At 44.2% G+C, this 16,676-nt stretch overlaps 1 protein-coding gene across 4 annotated transcripts in view; it reads right to left on the reverse strand.

The window, feature by feature from the left end:
* Window positions 1–15,440, reverse strand: part of TLE1 (TLE family member 1, transcriptional corepressor) — a 79,105-nt gene extending 63,665 nt beyond the window's left edge. For all 4 annotated transcript variants that reach the window (XM_061349309.1, XM_061349307.1, XM_061349308.1 and 1 more), the window contains exons 1-4: window positions 14,412–15,440; window positions 13,657–13,757; window positions 11,912–11,975; window positions 11,774–11,818 (exon numbers count right to left, since the gene is read on the reverse strand). In XM_061349309.1, the coding sequence (XP_061205293.1) occupies window positions 11,774–11,818; window positions 11,912–11,975; window positions 13,657–13,757; window positions 14,412–14,435 (234 nt within the window). In that variant the 5' untranslated portion in view covers window positions 14,436–15,440. The remainder of the gene's footprint in view (window positions 1–11,773; window positions 11,819–11,911; window positions 11,976–13,656; window positions 13,758–14,411) is intronic.
* Window positions 15,441–16,676: the final 1,236 nt, after the last annotated feature.

The following is a 16,676-nucleotide window of genomic DNA, read 5'->3' on the forward strand; positions in this document are numbered from 1 at the left end:
AGGTGCACTTTCTTCAAAACATTCTGGAGATATTTGGACTTGTCCAACATCTCAACTAACTAGTCAGGCAGAAAACATTACTATAGGAGGAGGGAAAGCACCAACTTAGCGGACCATCACTTCAGTAAGTTAAATAAGGTCACAGGAGGCATCCCTCAGGTAGCACAGCCCCACAGAGTACTACAGGAACCAAGCTAGGAGTAGAGGATTTGTGAGGAAAAATAAGCTGTAGGAAGAGAGGAATTCATCCAATAAGACTGCACTCTCTAATGGTGACTAGAAGCAGCATGATCTTCAAAATTATGCACCATACTCCACATTATTAGCTCAAGGACATTAAAAACTTAATTTACTCTGGGCAGCTGAGCAACACGACAAAGAATAAGGAGATAAAGAGAAGAAAAAAGGAAGGAGGCATAAAATGCCCCAGTATCTGTTAATTGCTATGCCCCTATCAGAAAAGAGCCCTCTTGGCTTTTCATTTCATTCAGGGTATGATTTTAAAGCTACGTTCTATTTTGCTCCCCCTTGCACAAGCCACATCCAAATTTCTGCATACATCCTTGCAGCAACAAACTACTAGGATGACAACGCAAAGTCAGAACTCTTGTACAGCTGAAGATGTGCCTAGAACCACAGTTAATGCTTTAATTTTTAGAAAGTTCCTCAAACGAAAGCATTTAATGTCAATAACAAAACTCCCAGTCAGGATTCAGTCCTTATCAACATTCAAGTAAGACTGTAATAGCAGGTAGAATCTGGATTTGACAACAATAAGCATGAGATTTAAAAAAAAAACAGAAAAAAACCCAAACAATAAAAAACCTCTCACATTAATACAAAGATCTGGGGGAAGGAAAGGAAGGGGAATCAAAGGGGAACAATATACACTACATTCGCAAGAAATTTAGCAGTTAACTACATAATTAAACTTACCAATAAAGTCACACGCACTTCTGTATCTTAAATACGATTTTACCATTTCACAATACTTATCCAGAGCTACATCCAGAGCTCAGTTTTAAAAATCTGTCACATTGGAGAAACAATTTAAGGCCTTAAAACTGTGTTCATATCAGTGCTTCAGGTGCCATCAGGTGACCCACTAATAGAGTAACAAGAGGACTGACAACTTGTCAGCAACTAGCAGAGCTATCTGCCACATTTGGGATTTGGGAGGAAGGTGAAAATAACAGATTTTCACTATGTGGGGAAAAAGGTTTGAAAATCTTTCAAGCAAAATTTTGAAAACTTGTCAGCAATTTCTTGCCCATTTCATTTGGTTTTATATATATTCTGTTGCACACAGAATAGAAAAAAATAGTAATTACAGTACCAAGATTACATTCTAAGAGAGAAGACCAAAGTGAAACTGTCCAAACAGTAACAACTTTGATAAAACCCGACAATCACGGCAGAGTTTACCATTATGCGGTCAAGAGCAAAGAATGAGAAAAGCCAGCAAGACTTCAGGAAAGCAAATGACAACTTGTACAATCAGCTTTGTACGACTCATTACTAAGGAGGTAGATAAAATGGGATTATAAAGAATTCACATTTTCTTTATGGAACAATACTAAGGACATGGATGATACTTAATACATCTGAGAATGGAAGAGGAAGAGACAGAGAAAAAAGGGAAGGGATGGAATTGTGCCAACAGGATAAATCCCAAATTCTTAACTGACATATAGGAAATGTGCAGGAAGTGTAAAATAGGTCAAGTGAGGCAGTACGAGCACACACATACAAGCACATAACTATTTCCCACTAGTAAGTGACAACTGAAGTAAAGCTTCTGCTCTACGGATTGGAACAGTTGGAGGAGAACAAAAGAGGTGCAATCCCTTCAATTAGAAAAGATATAATCAAGGGACACTGAGAAGGCCAGAAAGTCTATACATTCTTGCATCCATCTTAACTATACAAGAACTACCACCAAGCACATAATTAATACAAATTGATAGTCATGTAAGGTCAACACTGCAGCTTAAGCAGAAAAGCAATAGGTCAGAGAGTTCCAAGTAAAACAGAGTCTTCAAATTGACTAGGCCTGATGAAATTAAAAAAAAAAAAAAAAAAAAAGGCAAATTAGAGAAGACTGTGGACACCTTGCAGAACCTGTCAATGTCAAGTGGATAGGAAATTATGAAACATCAGTGCCTAATGGACAGAAAACAGCAAATAAAGGAGCCAAGATACTCCAGCTTAATAACTATTCCTCAAGTTTGGGGAACTGAAAAGCTTCTTATTCATAAACATCTCTGTGAAACAGGGATATAAATCTCAACTCATAATTACTTTTAGGATAAACATACTTATGCAATGTCTGAAAATTATGGCTAAGAGAGGCAGATAATGTTAACATCTTCACTAAGAATGACACTGGTAGTAATATTAGAAGCAACACAAACAGCACAGCCCAGCTAAAATTTTACTCCGTGGGAACAAGTAGAAAACTGCTTGATAATTAACCTATGTATGAATACATCCTTCTCTTCTGCAAATTAAGAACATCTGCATGCATGATAGGTCCAGTATTTTTAAGTATTTCCCACTAACAAGAGTAAAGATCTCTTCATTTGCCTTAATCCTTAATTTGCAGAGAGCTTCAAGCTGAGACAGAATATGCTGGAGAATAGCTTCAGAACTCACTTTGCAGTGAATGGGAAAATGGACTACAAAGGAGAAAAAAGGATAGGCATAAATGAGGATAAAGGACCATAGCATGCCTAGACATGAACATAAAGGAAAACGAAATAATGGGCCAGGAAGGAATCTCTTGGTCACAGTGGATCAGAAGCTGAATGTAAGTCAAAAGCATGCTGTGTCAAAAAAGACTGTCACCACAGTAAGCCATACGTTAAGTAAGCTTTCTATGCTGCTCAGCACGGCATTTCCTCCCCTGGAGTACTGCACTTATTTCAGGCACTGTACATCAGCTGGGCAACAACATTCAGAGAATGAACATTAGACTGCACAAGTATACAAAATGGTTCTGGAAGGCTCTGGAAGGGATCTGCTCTCCCTACCCAGGGTCAAGAAAATGAATAGTAAAGAGCAGACTGAAGCTGTAACTGAAGCAGCATTTCAACAGCAAGGGCATAAAAGCATCCTACTACCTTGAGAGCCTGCAAGTCATCCCTGCTGTTAAGTCTTTGCTAACAGATAGGACAAGCACCCTATTAGCAATGACACTGGTTTAGCCAACCCTGCTGGGACACAGGGTGCAGTAGGTCCTTTCTAGTGCTGCAATTCTACAGTTCATATTTCAGTTTAAAGAAAAAACCTAAGAGCTTCCCATTGGCCTTGTTAACTGAAGATTTTGTGTTTGCTTAACTGGCAGTTTATGTCCATCATTTGAGCCCACAGACTGCTAGCTGTCTGCAAAGTAACAGCTGGAAACGTGACAACCAATTGAAAAAAACAGAAATTCAGAGTGACCTTACACCCAAACTCACACATGAAAAATAGCAGTAAACATTTCAAGTTTGTTCAGTTTTTGCGGTTTGGCTTTGCTGGGTTTTGGGGATTTTTTTTTGGGGGGAGGGGCAGCATGATAGAGGAGTTAGTTGTGGTTTTTTTTTTTTTCTTGGGGGGGGAGATCATGTTAACAAAGCAAAAAAGTTGTGAATGAAAACTGTTGTGGCAATATTGCAAAAGAATGATCTGTTAGTAATTTTCCCAAAGAAATCATGGGATATTTATTCCCCCCTTCCCCCCCCCCCCCCGGATTTAATTCAAAGTTTTACATTTAAAGTTGAGATCATCATACCATGAAGCATAGAGCACAGCAATTCAGGGGGTTTAGAAGACTTAAAACCAATTTCATGAATAGGCAGATTTCCACAGATCATAAGCCCTACGTAACTTCAAATGTCCTTTCCTTTTCTTGACCTAACAAATACAGGTTTCCTCATAGACTTACCACCTAATCATGATGCAGCTGAACAAGCATACCAGTTCTTGCTCCCAATCTCCAAAAGTGAAAGCTATCTTTTTGGTTTTGCTTGCTAATCCATAGAAGCCTTTAAAATGGCACAAACAGAGGCAGCAGCACTTTGTTCTCTAAATCAATTTTATCCTCAGCCATCAACTAGATGATCCAGCACAGAGAAAGAACAGTCCTTCCCTTCTAATTCAAAAATCCATACTACCATTGCCCTTGCAAACTGCTAAACAAGCAGTATCGGCAATTCACTTGTGTTCTGTAATATATTTACTGCAAATCCCAACAGCTTGCCTCCTAATGCAGTTTTCTATTCTGTCTGTTCTTGTCAATACACTGACTGGTCACCTTACAAGTGAGTTGCTTTGACCGGCTATTTACACAAACATCAAAAAACTTCAAGAGGAATAAGAAAAGACTGAACAGAAAAAAAACCCAACATCAATACTGCCTGGGGAGGGGAAAAGGAAAAAAAAACCAACCCTCAACCAAAAACCAAATGAAACAACAACTAAGAAAACAAAATAAATTAAGAAAAACACACACCAAAAACCCCTACATCAAAACACAAGTTAACCTCAGTTTCTGTTTTGTTATCACATTGTTAGCTCTTTGGATCACCTAAGTAGGAAACATTTTCAGATAAGAACCCTACACAAAGTTTACCCAACACCCCTCAAAGAATTTTAATCTGCAATTTGATCATCTGTGCTAATTTGTTCACGCATCTGAGAATATAAAGAAAAGGTGAATGCTACTGGCTAACCCCCAGTTAAAGATTGGACCATCTTTAAACACTGTGCAAACCATCATTACCCAGAGAATACTACTGTCATTATAAAAGTTCAATGAAACCTACCAAACGGGTTCATTTTCTGAACTGTTTCCCCCACACTAGGAAGTATGTTTAGTAACACCTAGGCTTGCTAACAACTGAAATACTCAACACAAGGTTGAAGTACCACTACTACCCTATGAAATAATGCTATAAACCTTTCTGTATTCCAATTTCATGTAAATACACTGTGATTATGGTTCCAACTGAGAGAATTCAACATTATTTCAATTTGTTTGTATGAATCTTGAAACAGCAACAGAACAGGACATTTTTCTTAAGTACCAAAAAAAGGTGCATCACTAGGCCTTCTTTAAAAGAGACAACCTCAGGAAATAACTGATTTTAAAACTTAGTCAGATTTAAACTAGACTTCGGTTAAGAATAAATTCAGCTTCAGCAAGCTCTGCTCTTCAGTCATCTCCAGCACTATGCCATCAACAGGTCACCAGTGGAGCTTCACTGCGGCCTTTACTGTAATCCATTTAATGAGCATGTTCAGCCGTGAACTGAAAAATACAGACAGCAGTAAGACAGCTTGCTCCATAAGATAATTCATTCAGAGTAAAAACAATGGCTGAAGTCTAAGTGGGCAATTAAAAGAATTTTATCTAAAAGTTTTCACACAATGGGAGTAGCCATCCCTAGCCTCAATGTGAAATGATGGCTCCTGGGATTAAAATCATCCTTTGTGAGTCAAAACTCAAATGTAAAAGGGAAGTCCAGCAGTTCAGCATTTCATGGCAGTCTAAAGAGAAATAAAATGTTGGGAAATTTAAAGAAAAGGAGGGGGGGGAACAAAACAAAATTAAAAGAAAAAAAAAAAGTAAAAGCATACAGAAAACAAAATTATGTGATAATATAAATTTCTGGTTCACCTGCACCTTGAGAACTGCATGTAGTTCTAACCCGCTCATTTCAACAGGCTAAGTTGAAAATTAGAAAGGTTGAGGGAAAAGCAAGGAAGATGACCAAAGAAAGCTACACAACTGTGTAGGCTGGGACTGCCCGACCTGAACAGGAATCAACACAGATGTGTTACAACACATACACCAAATTTTGAGTTCAATGAAAAAAGCAGGTAGGCATCAAAGTCTTCTGTATTCTGAGAACTAGGGACAACCAACCAAAGTTCAAAGCAAAGAAAGGCTGTGTTTTTGCCTACACCTGGGCCAACCTCCTCTCCACCACAGCCAGGGTGGAAACACACTATAAAGCAATTATGTAGAAGAGGTCAAGAGGTGTCCCGGTTCTTGAATACGCATCAGCCCCTAACCCTCATGCTGGTGAAGGCTACACCGCATATTAGAATGCAATAGTATGACTGCAAGCAACTAGCTGATTAAAATTTAAAAGTGTTCCCGTTGTTTGGCAAAAAGGAAGACGCTGACAAAGTGAAGCAAGTCTCTAAGTGACACAAGTACGATGATCAGGCAATCAGAGCGTGCAATGTACCAGGAAGACGTTAGATTTGTTCAGTTTCAAGAAGAGGACGAGTAATGGGAGAGGCGATTTGATTGCTGACAGAGATGATTATGGAGAAGACTAAACCAGACTGTTCTGAGAGGTGCTCAGCAAGATAACAAAAGGCATGCAATGATCACCAGTGCAGAAATGCAAAGTCACAGTTAGCAAAGGAAAAAATTCTTCCCTATGAGAGTGGGTCAAACACTGAAAAGTGTTGCCCAGAAAATGTCACACCGTGCTACCTCCACAAAATACTTAGACGGAAACCTGATACTTGCAGAAGGTTGTTTGAACATGGGACCAACTTGCTAGTACTTCAAAAGCCATAGCCTACAAGTAATCCTGAGGACTAACCAATTAAATTGTCTGTTTTGACATATAAATGAGGGAAAACGGGAACTTCTCCCTGTTAGCTGTTGCTTTTCCCCTTTCTGAAACTACATAAGAAACTATTGCTCAAATAGCTACATTCAGAGCCCAACTCAGAAGTGTGATGCAAAAGACAAAAATAGCAGTGTTTAACATAATTGCCATTGTATTTCCCTAAATCTTACCTCAAGTGGAAAGATAACCTCACCCAGTTCTACTCAAAGCTGTTATTTTTTAAATAACAGTACTGTGCAGTCTTTTGGTCAGAGACAGTTAACCTAAGCTGTTTTTAAAGGCTTTTACTGTATGCCAGTGGTGACCTACTGTCAACCCTGAAAGATCCTCTTTCATTTTGCACAGGAGACACAATGCAATTTTACTGCTTGGCTATGAACACCTAAGTGCTTGAGTAGGGTGGGAGGAAAAGCAATTCAAATGCATAGCTTGATTTGGTGCAATAACCAGCAGGAAAAAAAGCATTAAGCTTTTTTCCCTGGAATCTGTTCAGACAGAAGGGTACTACTATACATTCACAAAACGTCTTCCCTCTTACTCCCTTACTCATCTTCCTACCACAAAAATTACCAGGGCTTTTTTTTTTTCCCCACTTGAACCAATATATAAAGTATATCATCAGACATTTGGTAATGTACATTCCAGCAACGCAAAGAATGAGGAATGGTAGAGGAACACGTTTCATCTCTCTTTCCAGGGTTCTGTGAGGAACCGAAAATCTTGTCGATCAAGTCTAAAATGAGAGATAATCAGGCAGTGTTTAACGTAAGTACAGTTTTTACACTGTGACATATTTTCTGATTAAGTTGTATATGAAGTTGACATAGGAGATAGTATCTGACAATCTAGTTATCTACAAGCCACATAGAGATGTATTTCACACAGTGCCCTGAACCTGTCAGATAATTCCTTCACAATAACTCTGGCCTCAAGCTTAAAATGTGGTTCAGAAGTTGAGGTCATTAGTCTTTTCTCTACATTCAAACTGGCAACTCTAGCTGTGGTAGAATAGGCTGCACTGCTGGTACAACCATACTCATTTAAAAAAACAAATATTTGTATAATAAGTACAATTTTTTGAGTGAAAAATGTTATGTTCCAATCAATCTTACCATTTCCTCTTTTAAATAGAAACAGGTTTTGCACATCTTATGTGGCAGTGCCAACTGTAAAATGTTCTTGAAACACCCACTGCACACCACCAAAACCTTAATGATTCATTAAGTCTTTCATTCCAACAATTAAGACACAAGTAGTAAGAAAAAAATTTATCTTTAAACCCCTTTCCACAGCACAGTCATCCTACTCAGAAGCTGTAGAGAGCTAACTAAGCTCCTTAAATCCCTCCTATTTAACCCACTCCTAAAGAACATCATGATGTTCTAATGAGGTATCAGTGTAAGATTCTGTCCTTTGCTGTAAAACACTAGCAATTATTCCACAAAACAGTTCAGGTTAAACCAGACTTTTGCATAACTGGTTAACATAATGGAGTTTTAGAGTTTGTATACTCTTCTACATGAGGCAAGGTACTGAATGACAGATCTGCCTTCAGGCAGGTCACAGAGATCACAATAACCCACCCAAACAAAAGGAAACCTAGCTGTCACCGCTGGGATAGCAGAAACCCACATACTGTAGTAGTTTATACAGTCTGTCAGTTGGTTCAGCAGTGATGAATTTCTCTTTCTTTGGCTGCCTGCCACTGAACAAAAGCTAATCTTTCACCTAAACAATCAAGGCATTGAATGCACAGGAAGCCTTATCTTCTGACTTATGACATAAGATCACACACACAGCTGGCGAAAATAAAGAGGCGCTGCCCTGAATAGCCAAGCACAGCAACTCCTTAAGTACAGTGTGATTTTTAACACCCAACCAACTCCGCCACTTGGCACTAGCAGCTGATGCATCTGTTTTGCCAGCCACAGATGTCACAGTGGAAAAATCTGACTCGAACAGTGTAACACAGAAGAGAAATTTAAGACCACGTAATATATCCTTAACTTATTCGGTCTTCTTGACACATACGAAAACCATATTTGCATCTACCCTAAAAGAATCTTCAGGTGCTTGTTTCTGTTTCAGGTGTGCAAAACTTAAGTGACTATTCACCTTAAAATAATTTATCTGTAAACAAGATAGAAGAATCCACACACATTATCCTCTTAACAGCCAACCTCTGAAATCCCTTAAAAAAAAAAAAAAAAAGACAAAAAAACAACCCACCAAAAAAAAAACCAACTCAGAGAAACTAAGGAAAAAAAAACACACAAAAAAAACCAAACTAACAAACCCACACACACTAAACCACAAAACCCACTAGCCACAAATATGCCAAAAACATTATTTCCTGACCACTGTTCAGCCAGCAAGCTGAAATGCAGGAGCAATACCTCAATTTAAGTATGCAGTTAAGCAATTAAACACTGCTAAGATACAAAGCTAAAGTTGTGAAGGAAGCCTTATGTGGCCACTTCTGGACTCAAATGCCACACATTCAAGTGGAAAGCTCAGTAGGTATGGAAAGTTCACCTCAGTTTAAATGTTTATAAAGACATTTAAGTCCCAAATAACTTTGTTTCACCGAAACGATTACCACATTAAATGAAGAAGGACTGGCTGATGCCACTGTATCAGTACAAGTCAACCCTCTCATATGCAGGTGAACTGTGGCTTCTTCATTTTATTCACATGACTCTACCTTAACAATTATTTACACACCACACTGCATAAGGAAACACTGCTGCAGTCTAATTTTTGGGTTTTCACTCAGCAGCCCAAGTATTCTGAAGGGCTTCACACAAACTAAGTGCAGCATCCACATAGCAGGCAGGCCTTAAAAACATTAAAGCTTGTTCAGTGGGAAGTTTCCCCATCACTGCATTTTTCAGTAACAAAGATGTTGTCAGAAATGGCAATTTTTCGTGTCCCTTGATGATGCCTTGCTAGCATTTGGTTATAAGCCATAAAGCAGGAATAATTTCAGCCTGTCAGGAGTCTAGCTAATGCCCACTTTCCCCTAGAGAGAATTCCTGTCAAATGTAATGAGAGCTCCAAAGGCCCTCTCTACAACATAATGAGCACTTAGGCCATGCTGGTGATCAGCCAGCAAAAAGCATCAATTTGAGCCCGGCTACACCCTTGGGGCTAGACGTCATCAGTTTTAATAAGAATTATGATTACTATCTGCCAAAAGCCTCCTCAAAACTTATTGTTAACGGTGGAAATACAGAAGAATGTCACTGGTAGGGTGTTTTTTTTCTTGTTTCCTGTAATCTAAGACCACCTACACACTGGAACTGTAACACCATTTGGCATCCTCACTGCAGGAATCTAAATCAGGAGTCTTTAACATGAAGGTGCTACTTTTATTGGAAATTAGAACTACTTAACATGTAAAAGCATAGTATCTAAGACTCACATGCAAGGAAATGTATTATCCCTTCAAATGCTTATTATTACTCTTTTAGCAGCCTACACAGAGCAAGGGTGCTCTGCTCTCCTTGGCTAGGACCCATATAAGTATACTTGCCTGTCATAAATCTTAAAAGCTCCCAGAGTATCACTGCCTACTGGCTACGGAATTATAGCTGCCATACATACAGAACATTAAACCCTTGCAATACACAGATGTTAAGGTCAAAGTGGAAACCTCAGTTTCCACTCTTTAGTCCTTTGGGCTAAATTGATTTCATCTAAAGTTAACTCCCAGTACATTTACTGAAGTCACATGTTCTCTTCAAATGTCTTCTGAAAACAACATCCACTTCACACCAAACAAGGCTCCCATACAGGTGATGTTGGCTTCCTCATGGGATACAGTGTGCCAGAAAGTTGTTTAAGAGAAGGAAAAAAATAAAAAAAAAAAAAATTCAAGACAGAAATCTCCAAATCACAAAGCCTGGAAAAGTCATATCACAGAAAAACTTAAGTTATTTTTGAACATTAGAAACATGAAGACTAATGCAGCTACAGCAGAGAACAAAGTCAAACACAACTGTAGCCGCTCTGCCTTAAAAGAACTCACCAAAAGAGGTTGTCATAATATTTCTTTTTTCACTGCCATTTTGGATTCAAGCAAGTGTACTTCTAAGAACCAAGAGAACACCTACTCAGCTTTGCAGACAAGAAGTTGTCATGGAATTACAATACCATCTTACCAAATACAGTATTTTCGGGGGTGGGGAAATATATATATATATATATATATATATATATATATATATATATAAAAAATTAAAATCAAACAGTCCACAGTTACAAAGGCAAAATTCAACTCTGCAATTCACTTGCTTAATAAAAGTCTCTGAATATACTGAAGATCTTAAGCCTGAACTAATCAATTTCTTCGCTGTGCCCTAGCCGGTCAGCCATGCTCTTTAATTTAATGAAACAAGAGTTTTAGATGAAATAGCACATACACATCACGAAAGAATTGTATTGTTGCACTTTGAAATGTGTCCAACTGTGCAACTTCATCTAATGATAATTTTTTTTAAGAGGCCATCGATTTCTGAAAGACTTATTGTACTAGCATCTTGATGAAAAAGTGAATGTCAGCATATCTACAGAATACTTACACCCTGCCATTAATGCTTTATTTGGCAGACAATGACTACTCAATTGAGGGTCCTCTGGGCTGAGCAATCATTTAGCTTTTCTTCTCTTTTGAGGTCCTTAGTGTCTTGTTCCAGTTCAATACTCTTTTTATTCACCATTATAGTGGCCATAACTGTGAATTTTATGGGAACTTGCAAGCTCATAGTCATAACTAGAGCTTTCCAAGTCACTAATCTTTTCATACTTTTAAATGGCAAGGATTTGAGCAACTGTCAATAGGTATGCTACTCATGCTTAAGAGCAGTTCTGCACATCAAAGGCTCTATCACTAACAAAATAAAACAACGTAAAGCACCGAATTGTATTTTGAAGCTTCAGACACAAGACCTTTCTTATTTTTGCCAACATCTTACAGGACCAATACCAAGAAACCCTTGTTGCTCAACCTAATCTATACGTCATTTGACAGCAGGTAGGCAAGGGCACATGATACAGTCCTTTGAACATAAACAGAATGGCTACATTTAAATGCACTAGACTGAATATTTTGTGGTTTAGAAAACAAAGCACCTTACCTGTTTGTGCATTTCAATGTTTAATCCATACGACATTTCATAATACTGCAAATAAAGGAGCATACGTTATCTTGTTATGCTGGCTTACACTATATTAGGACATATTTACTGAAATAAAGAAAAAGCAAATATACTTACCATCACGTAGTGCCTCTGCATTTCTGTCTTTTCACTTGCCAGTTTCTCACATTCCAATTTAAGGCTACAAAACAGATCACACTTTAATGTAACATGTCATTTGTTTTGACATGTACCCACTTTATTTGTATTTTGACAGAAGCAGCTAATTAAAAAAAATCATAAACTAACAGACACAGACAGAAAAACTTAACTCACATAAAACATAAAGGCTGAACAGGAAATTTAAAAGGTATTTTGTGGGTGCTGTGTGAGACCCAAACTGCCTCCAGAACTCAAATATATCCAATATTCGTGTTTTGACAGGGGAGCTGCCATGAAGTGGTACAACTTTCAAGCTATAAAAGGATGTGAATTTCTCCCAAGTACTACTTCTCAGTAGTCAGAAGCATTTCTTTGTACACAGCATTTAGTAAATTACTGCCAAGTAACACCACCCATGTTTAGAATTACAACTGAGTATGTCTATAATTCTTAAGTAATCTCAAGCCAGCTTTATCTTCCCCCAGTTTGAAAATAAGTAACTTTGACTATCAATTGATAGCAGGTTTGTTTTCTATTTTTGCTTCCATAAATGAAAAAAAGTTGAATTTGGTACTTGCATATCTCATCACTAACCACAGCACAATTCTGACTAATTCCACTGAGGGCAAATGCCTCCATGGTCCCTTTGATCTCCGCAAACTATTCTTGTTTTGGGTCTTTTCCTGTTGTTTTGGTTTGGATATTTGTTTGGTTGTGTGTTTTTATTTGTTTGTTTGCTCGTTTTTAATGACACTAGTAAGCAACCACGGGAACTGTTAAGTAAGTCAGCATTTTTCACTTACCATTGCAATACGAAATGTTTACAGTTTACACTGTATTTCTAAAGTAATAAATGATTCTAACAAGCTAACGATTTTAGGCAAGACTAAAAATGTAGCATCTCAGGTAATAAACAGGAAGCCCAAGCAACACCAGGCTATTTCTACCTGAGAAACCTGCAAAACCTTTTATTCCTAGCCAGATCTTGCTGGTCCATGTAAGTACAAAATTAAGTAAGATCAATGCCTTTTAATGGCACTTGCCCTGTGTACGCCAAGAACCAATACCCTAAATCTCTATACGGACTTAATCAGCAAGAACACAAAACTCGACAAGAACACCTAAATGACAGCACAGCAGTCAAACACATGTCAGTATATTCACATCAACTCTGTGTTAGTACTCCAGTACTTGCGTGCTTTCACAATCCTTCTCGGCTCTTTAAGCACCCTATGTTAGCATTTTATTAACCTTTCCATTATCACCGCACACAAATAAGCAAACAGGAGAATTTGCCTCCTTAATGCACTATGCCCACAGAATTAGCGCAGGTCTTCTCTCTATACTTTAAAAAATCTTCCACGTAAGGATCCCCAACAAATAGGGGGGTTTAAGTGCATACAAGCGCCAACCGCTCCAGCTTCCACGGTACCACCCTCCCTTGGCTGCCCGGGCCTCAGCTCTGCGGGACGAACCCTCAGGGCATGGGCCCCCCCCCCCCAACTCCGAGCTCCCCGGACCCTCCGCCGCCGCTGGCGCCCGGGCGCCTCTTGCCACCTTTGCGCTAATCGACGCTGCCGGGGGCCGGGCCCGGCGCGCGGCGCGGCTGAACCGCGACGCCACCGCCTGGACGCCGCCGCTCAGTGCAGCCCCCCATGCCCGGCCGGGGACAGGGAGAACAACCCCCCCCCCCCGGTCCGAGGCGGCCCGCCGTCCCTCACCTGTGGTACTGCGCCTGGAGGAACTGGAACTCCTCCTTGATGCGGTCCAGCGACTCCGGAATGGTGAATTTGAAAGGCTGGCCCGCAGCCTGGTGCGGGGTCTGGCGCGGCGGCGGCCGGCACGGGAGAGAGAGGCACGTTCAGACACGACGCGGCCGCCCCGCGAGAAGAGGGGAGAACGGCGCTGCCCGCCGCGGCAGGGCCGCAGGGATGCGATGAAGCAGAGAGTAAAGCGAGGAGGCAGAGGGGAGCCCGGCCCGGCTGCCGCCGCCCCGGGGCGCTGCTCACCTGTTACCCACCTTCTCGTCCCTCATCTGCGAGGCGACGCTCGCCACGCTCAGGGAGCCGCTCGGGCCCCGACCCACCCGATCCTGCCGCCACCGCCTACGGGAGAGCGGGGCGTGCCGGCTCCTCCCCGCCGACCCTCGCCGCAGGAGCACAGCCGGGTGTCGCATCCGGCAGGCATGGGGGTGCTGCTGGGGTGGGCGGCGACCCCCCGCCGCATCCCCAAGGCAAATTAAGTTGCCCGCGAAGCAGAAAGGATAGGGGGAAGGGGGGGAATCAGGGGAAACGTCCCCTCTCTGGCCACGCCCGCAGGCAGGATGGGCCGCTCCTCCCTCGAGAGGACAAACTTGAGAGGGCATCCAGCCACTCTGACCCCCCATTTGGGTGGGGAGCTGGGGGTGCACACCGACGGGCAGCGCCGACAGCTAGCAATGCCCAGCCCCGCGGAGGGGCGCCCGGGCAGTACTTACAGGGTGCCGGCTCTGGGGAAACATGACTCCGGTCGCGGAGGGTCTCCCTCGCAGCGCGGCTCTGGCGGGGAGCCCCCCGCCCTGGCCTGGCTTCACGCCCGGGGCGGCGAGGGGGCAGGAGCAGCGACGCCCGCCAGCCGCCTTCCTTCTGCCGCGCCTTTCAGTGGCCGCCCCGCGGGAACATCCTCCGGCCGCGGGGTCTTTTGTTGCTGCTGCTCTGGGTTGGGGGGCCCGGGAGAGGTGGGTGGGCTCCGCTGGGGACTGTCACCGCCGCTCCGCAGCGCCTGGGTGCGGCGGGACAGGAAGGGATCCGGCGTAACGAGGGGGTACAACCGCCGTCCGGATGAACGGTCCGCTCCCCTTCGTGGGCTCTGGAACTGCAGATGTAGCTGTAAGGCTGGAAAGCCCGGGCGGAGGCAACTCCTCTCCCCACTCCTGCCCCTCACCAAGGGGGGGGGGGGGGGTGGTGTGAGAAATCCAGCCGGGAGAACGCGGTGTCAGCGGCGGGACCGTCGCAAACGGTGGGGGCGAGAGAAAGTCTCCGCAGACAGCCGCGCTGCTCCCGAGAGTCGGTGAACGGACGAGGTCATCAGCAAGACACGGAGCGGCGAACAAGGGAGGAAGGCGGGAGGCGGCGGGGGAGAGCTTTGCGCAGCCGGCCCCGAGCGGAGCCGCTCCAGTAGCTCATGCACGACAGGCAAGGGGGCAGGGAGGGGGAGCCACACACGCAGCCGAGACTCCTCCGTTACTTGCAGATAGGTCCCTCGGACAAAAGAGAAACGAAAAAAACACTTAGCGCTAAAGCCCGCTAGCCCGAATGGCCAATCCGTCCGACCCGTCGGGTGAGAAGAAAAAGAAGAAATTTAACACAAAAGCGTCCGTATCGGGGCTAGTTCAGACGGGAAGCTCCTTCGTGCAACGGTACCACTACAGCCTCCTCTGGGCGGGCGCACATCGGGGAGCTGCGTGCCTCATCAGAGCCCCCCGAGCGCGGTACATCGCGGCGGCACCACCATCATCATCATCATCATCATCATCATCGTCGTCGTCGTCGTCGTCGTCCTCCTCCTGGCCCTGCCCCACCGCTCCCGGCCGGCTCGACCGAACGCCGCGGGAGCGCTCTGGGTCGCTGAGGGCCCGGGCGCGGGTCGGGCGGCCCGGCGGCAGGCGCACGGCGGGACGGGACGGGACGGGACGGGACGGCAGCGGAGCACACCGCGCTGGCCCGCGCCGCTTACATTAGCACGCGGTTTCACACTCCGCCAGCTAACCGGCCGCGCGGCACCGCCCACCCTTCCGCGCGGGGGGGCCATACGGGGAGAGCCGCCGCCGCTGACCAATCGGCGACCCCGGAGGCAACGTGGGGCCGTGATGCGTGGGGGCGCCGCGGACCAATGGCGAGAGCTCGTCTCCCACCGCCTCTCAGCCTTTCGCTGGGAGCCGTTTGTGGCGGAGCGGCAGGGGCTCTGCCAGCCAACCAATCGGAGGGCAGGAAGCGCGCGGAGCCTCTGGGAGGGGGGAAGGTCGACGGGAAGGAGAGTGGAGAGGTTGAGCTGTCAGTCAAAGTAACGTGGGGCGGGAGGGGCGGGGAGCGGCGGATGGGGGGTGCGGGTCCTCCTCGCCGGAGCTGGGGTTCGCTGTGCTTCTGTACGGTGCCAGGCGGTCGCCGTTCTTAGCTAGCGCGGACTCCGCGCTTCCAGCGCAAGGGCCCCTTGGCCAAAGGAGTGCTGCCCTCGCCCGCGGGTGTTCACCCAGCGCGAGTCGGCGTCTGCCGGCCGTCCGCACTCGTGCCCAGGCTTCCCCATCCTAGGAGCCGGAGCTGTGGGTCGGGCAGGCTGTCATAGCCGTCCTGCGTGCACGGCGGTGCCGGTGCGCGCGGTAGGACCTGCTGACGGTGCTGCTGGCAGTACAGGAACGTTGTGTGAGGAACAGCCTCCAGCGCGTCAGCTGAAGTGTGGGTCACAGTGACCCCCTATACGGCGGACGTCGTCCTTTGGGGGAAAGTCGTTTTCTGCGTAAGAGGGGTCTCACAGGCAGGGGAAAGCTGTCAAGAGCTTTGCTGCAGTAAGTGTTTTATAGGCCCACTCGAGGTTGGTGAGGGTCAAGCAAATCCCACAGACTCTGCGTGTGGCGCTAATGAGATGACAAACGGCGACGCAGCTTGCAGTGGGAAGTAAACTTCAAAACATACTCTCTGTTAACAGCCACCCTATTCGTACCAGAATTACGCGGTAGAGTGTGAAATACCAGTACCTTCAGACTTAA

Source organism: Neopsephotus bourkii, unplaced genomic scaffold (assembly GCF_033783945.1).
Source record: "Neopsephotus bourkii isolate Nb327-2 ecotype Australia unplaced genomic scaffold, CSIRO-AGI_Nbou_v1 NB_399, whole genome shotgun sequence".
Taxonomy (NCBI): Eukaryota; Metazoa; Chordata; class Aves; order Psittaciformes; family Psittacidae; genus Neopsephotus; species Neopsephotus bourkii.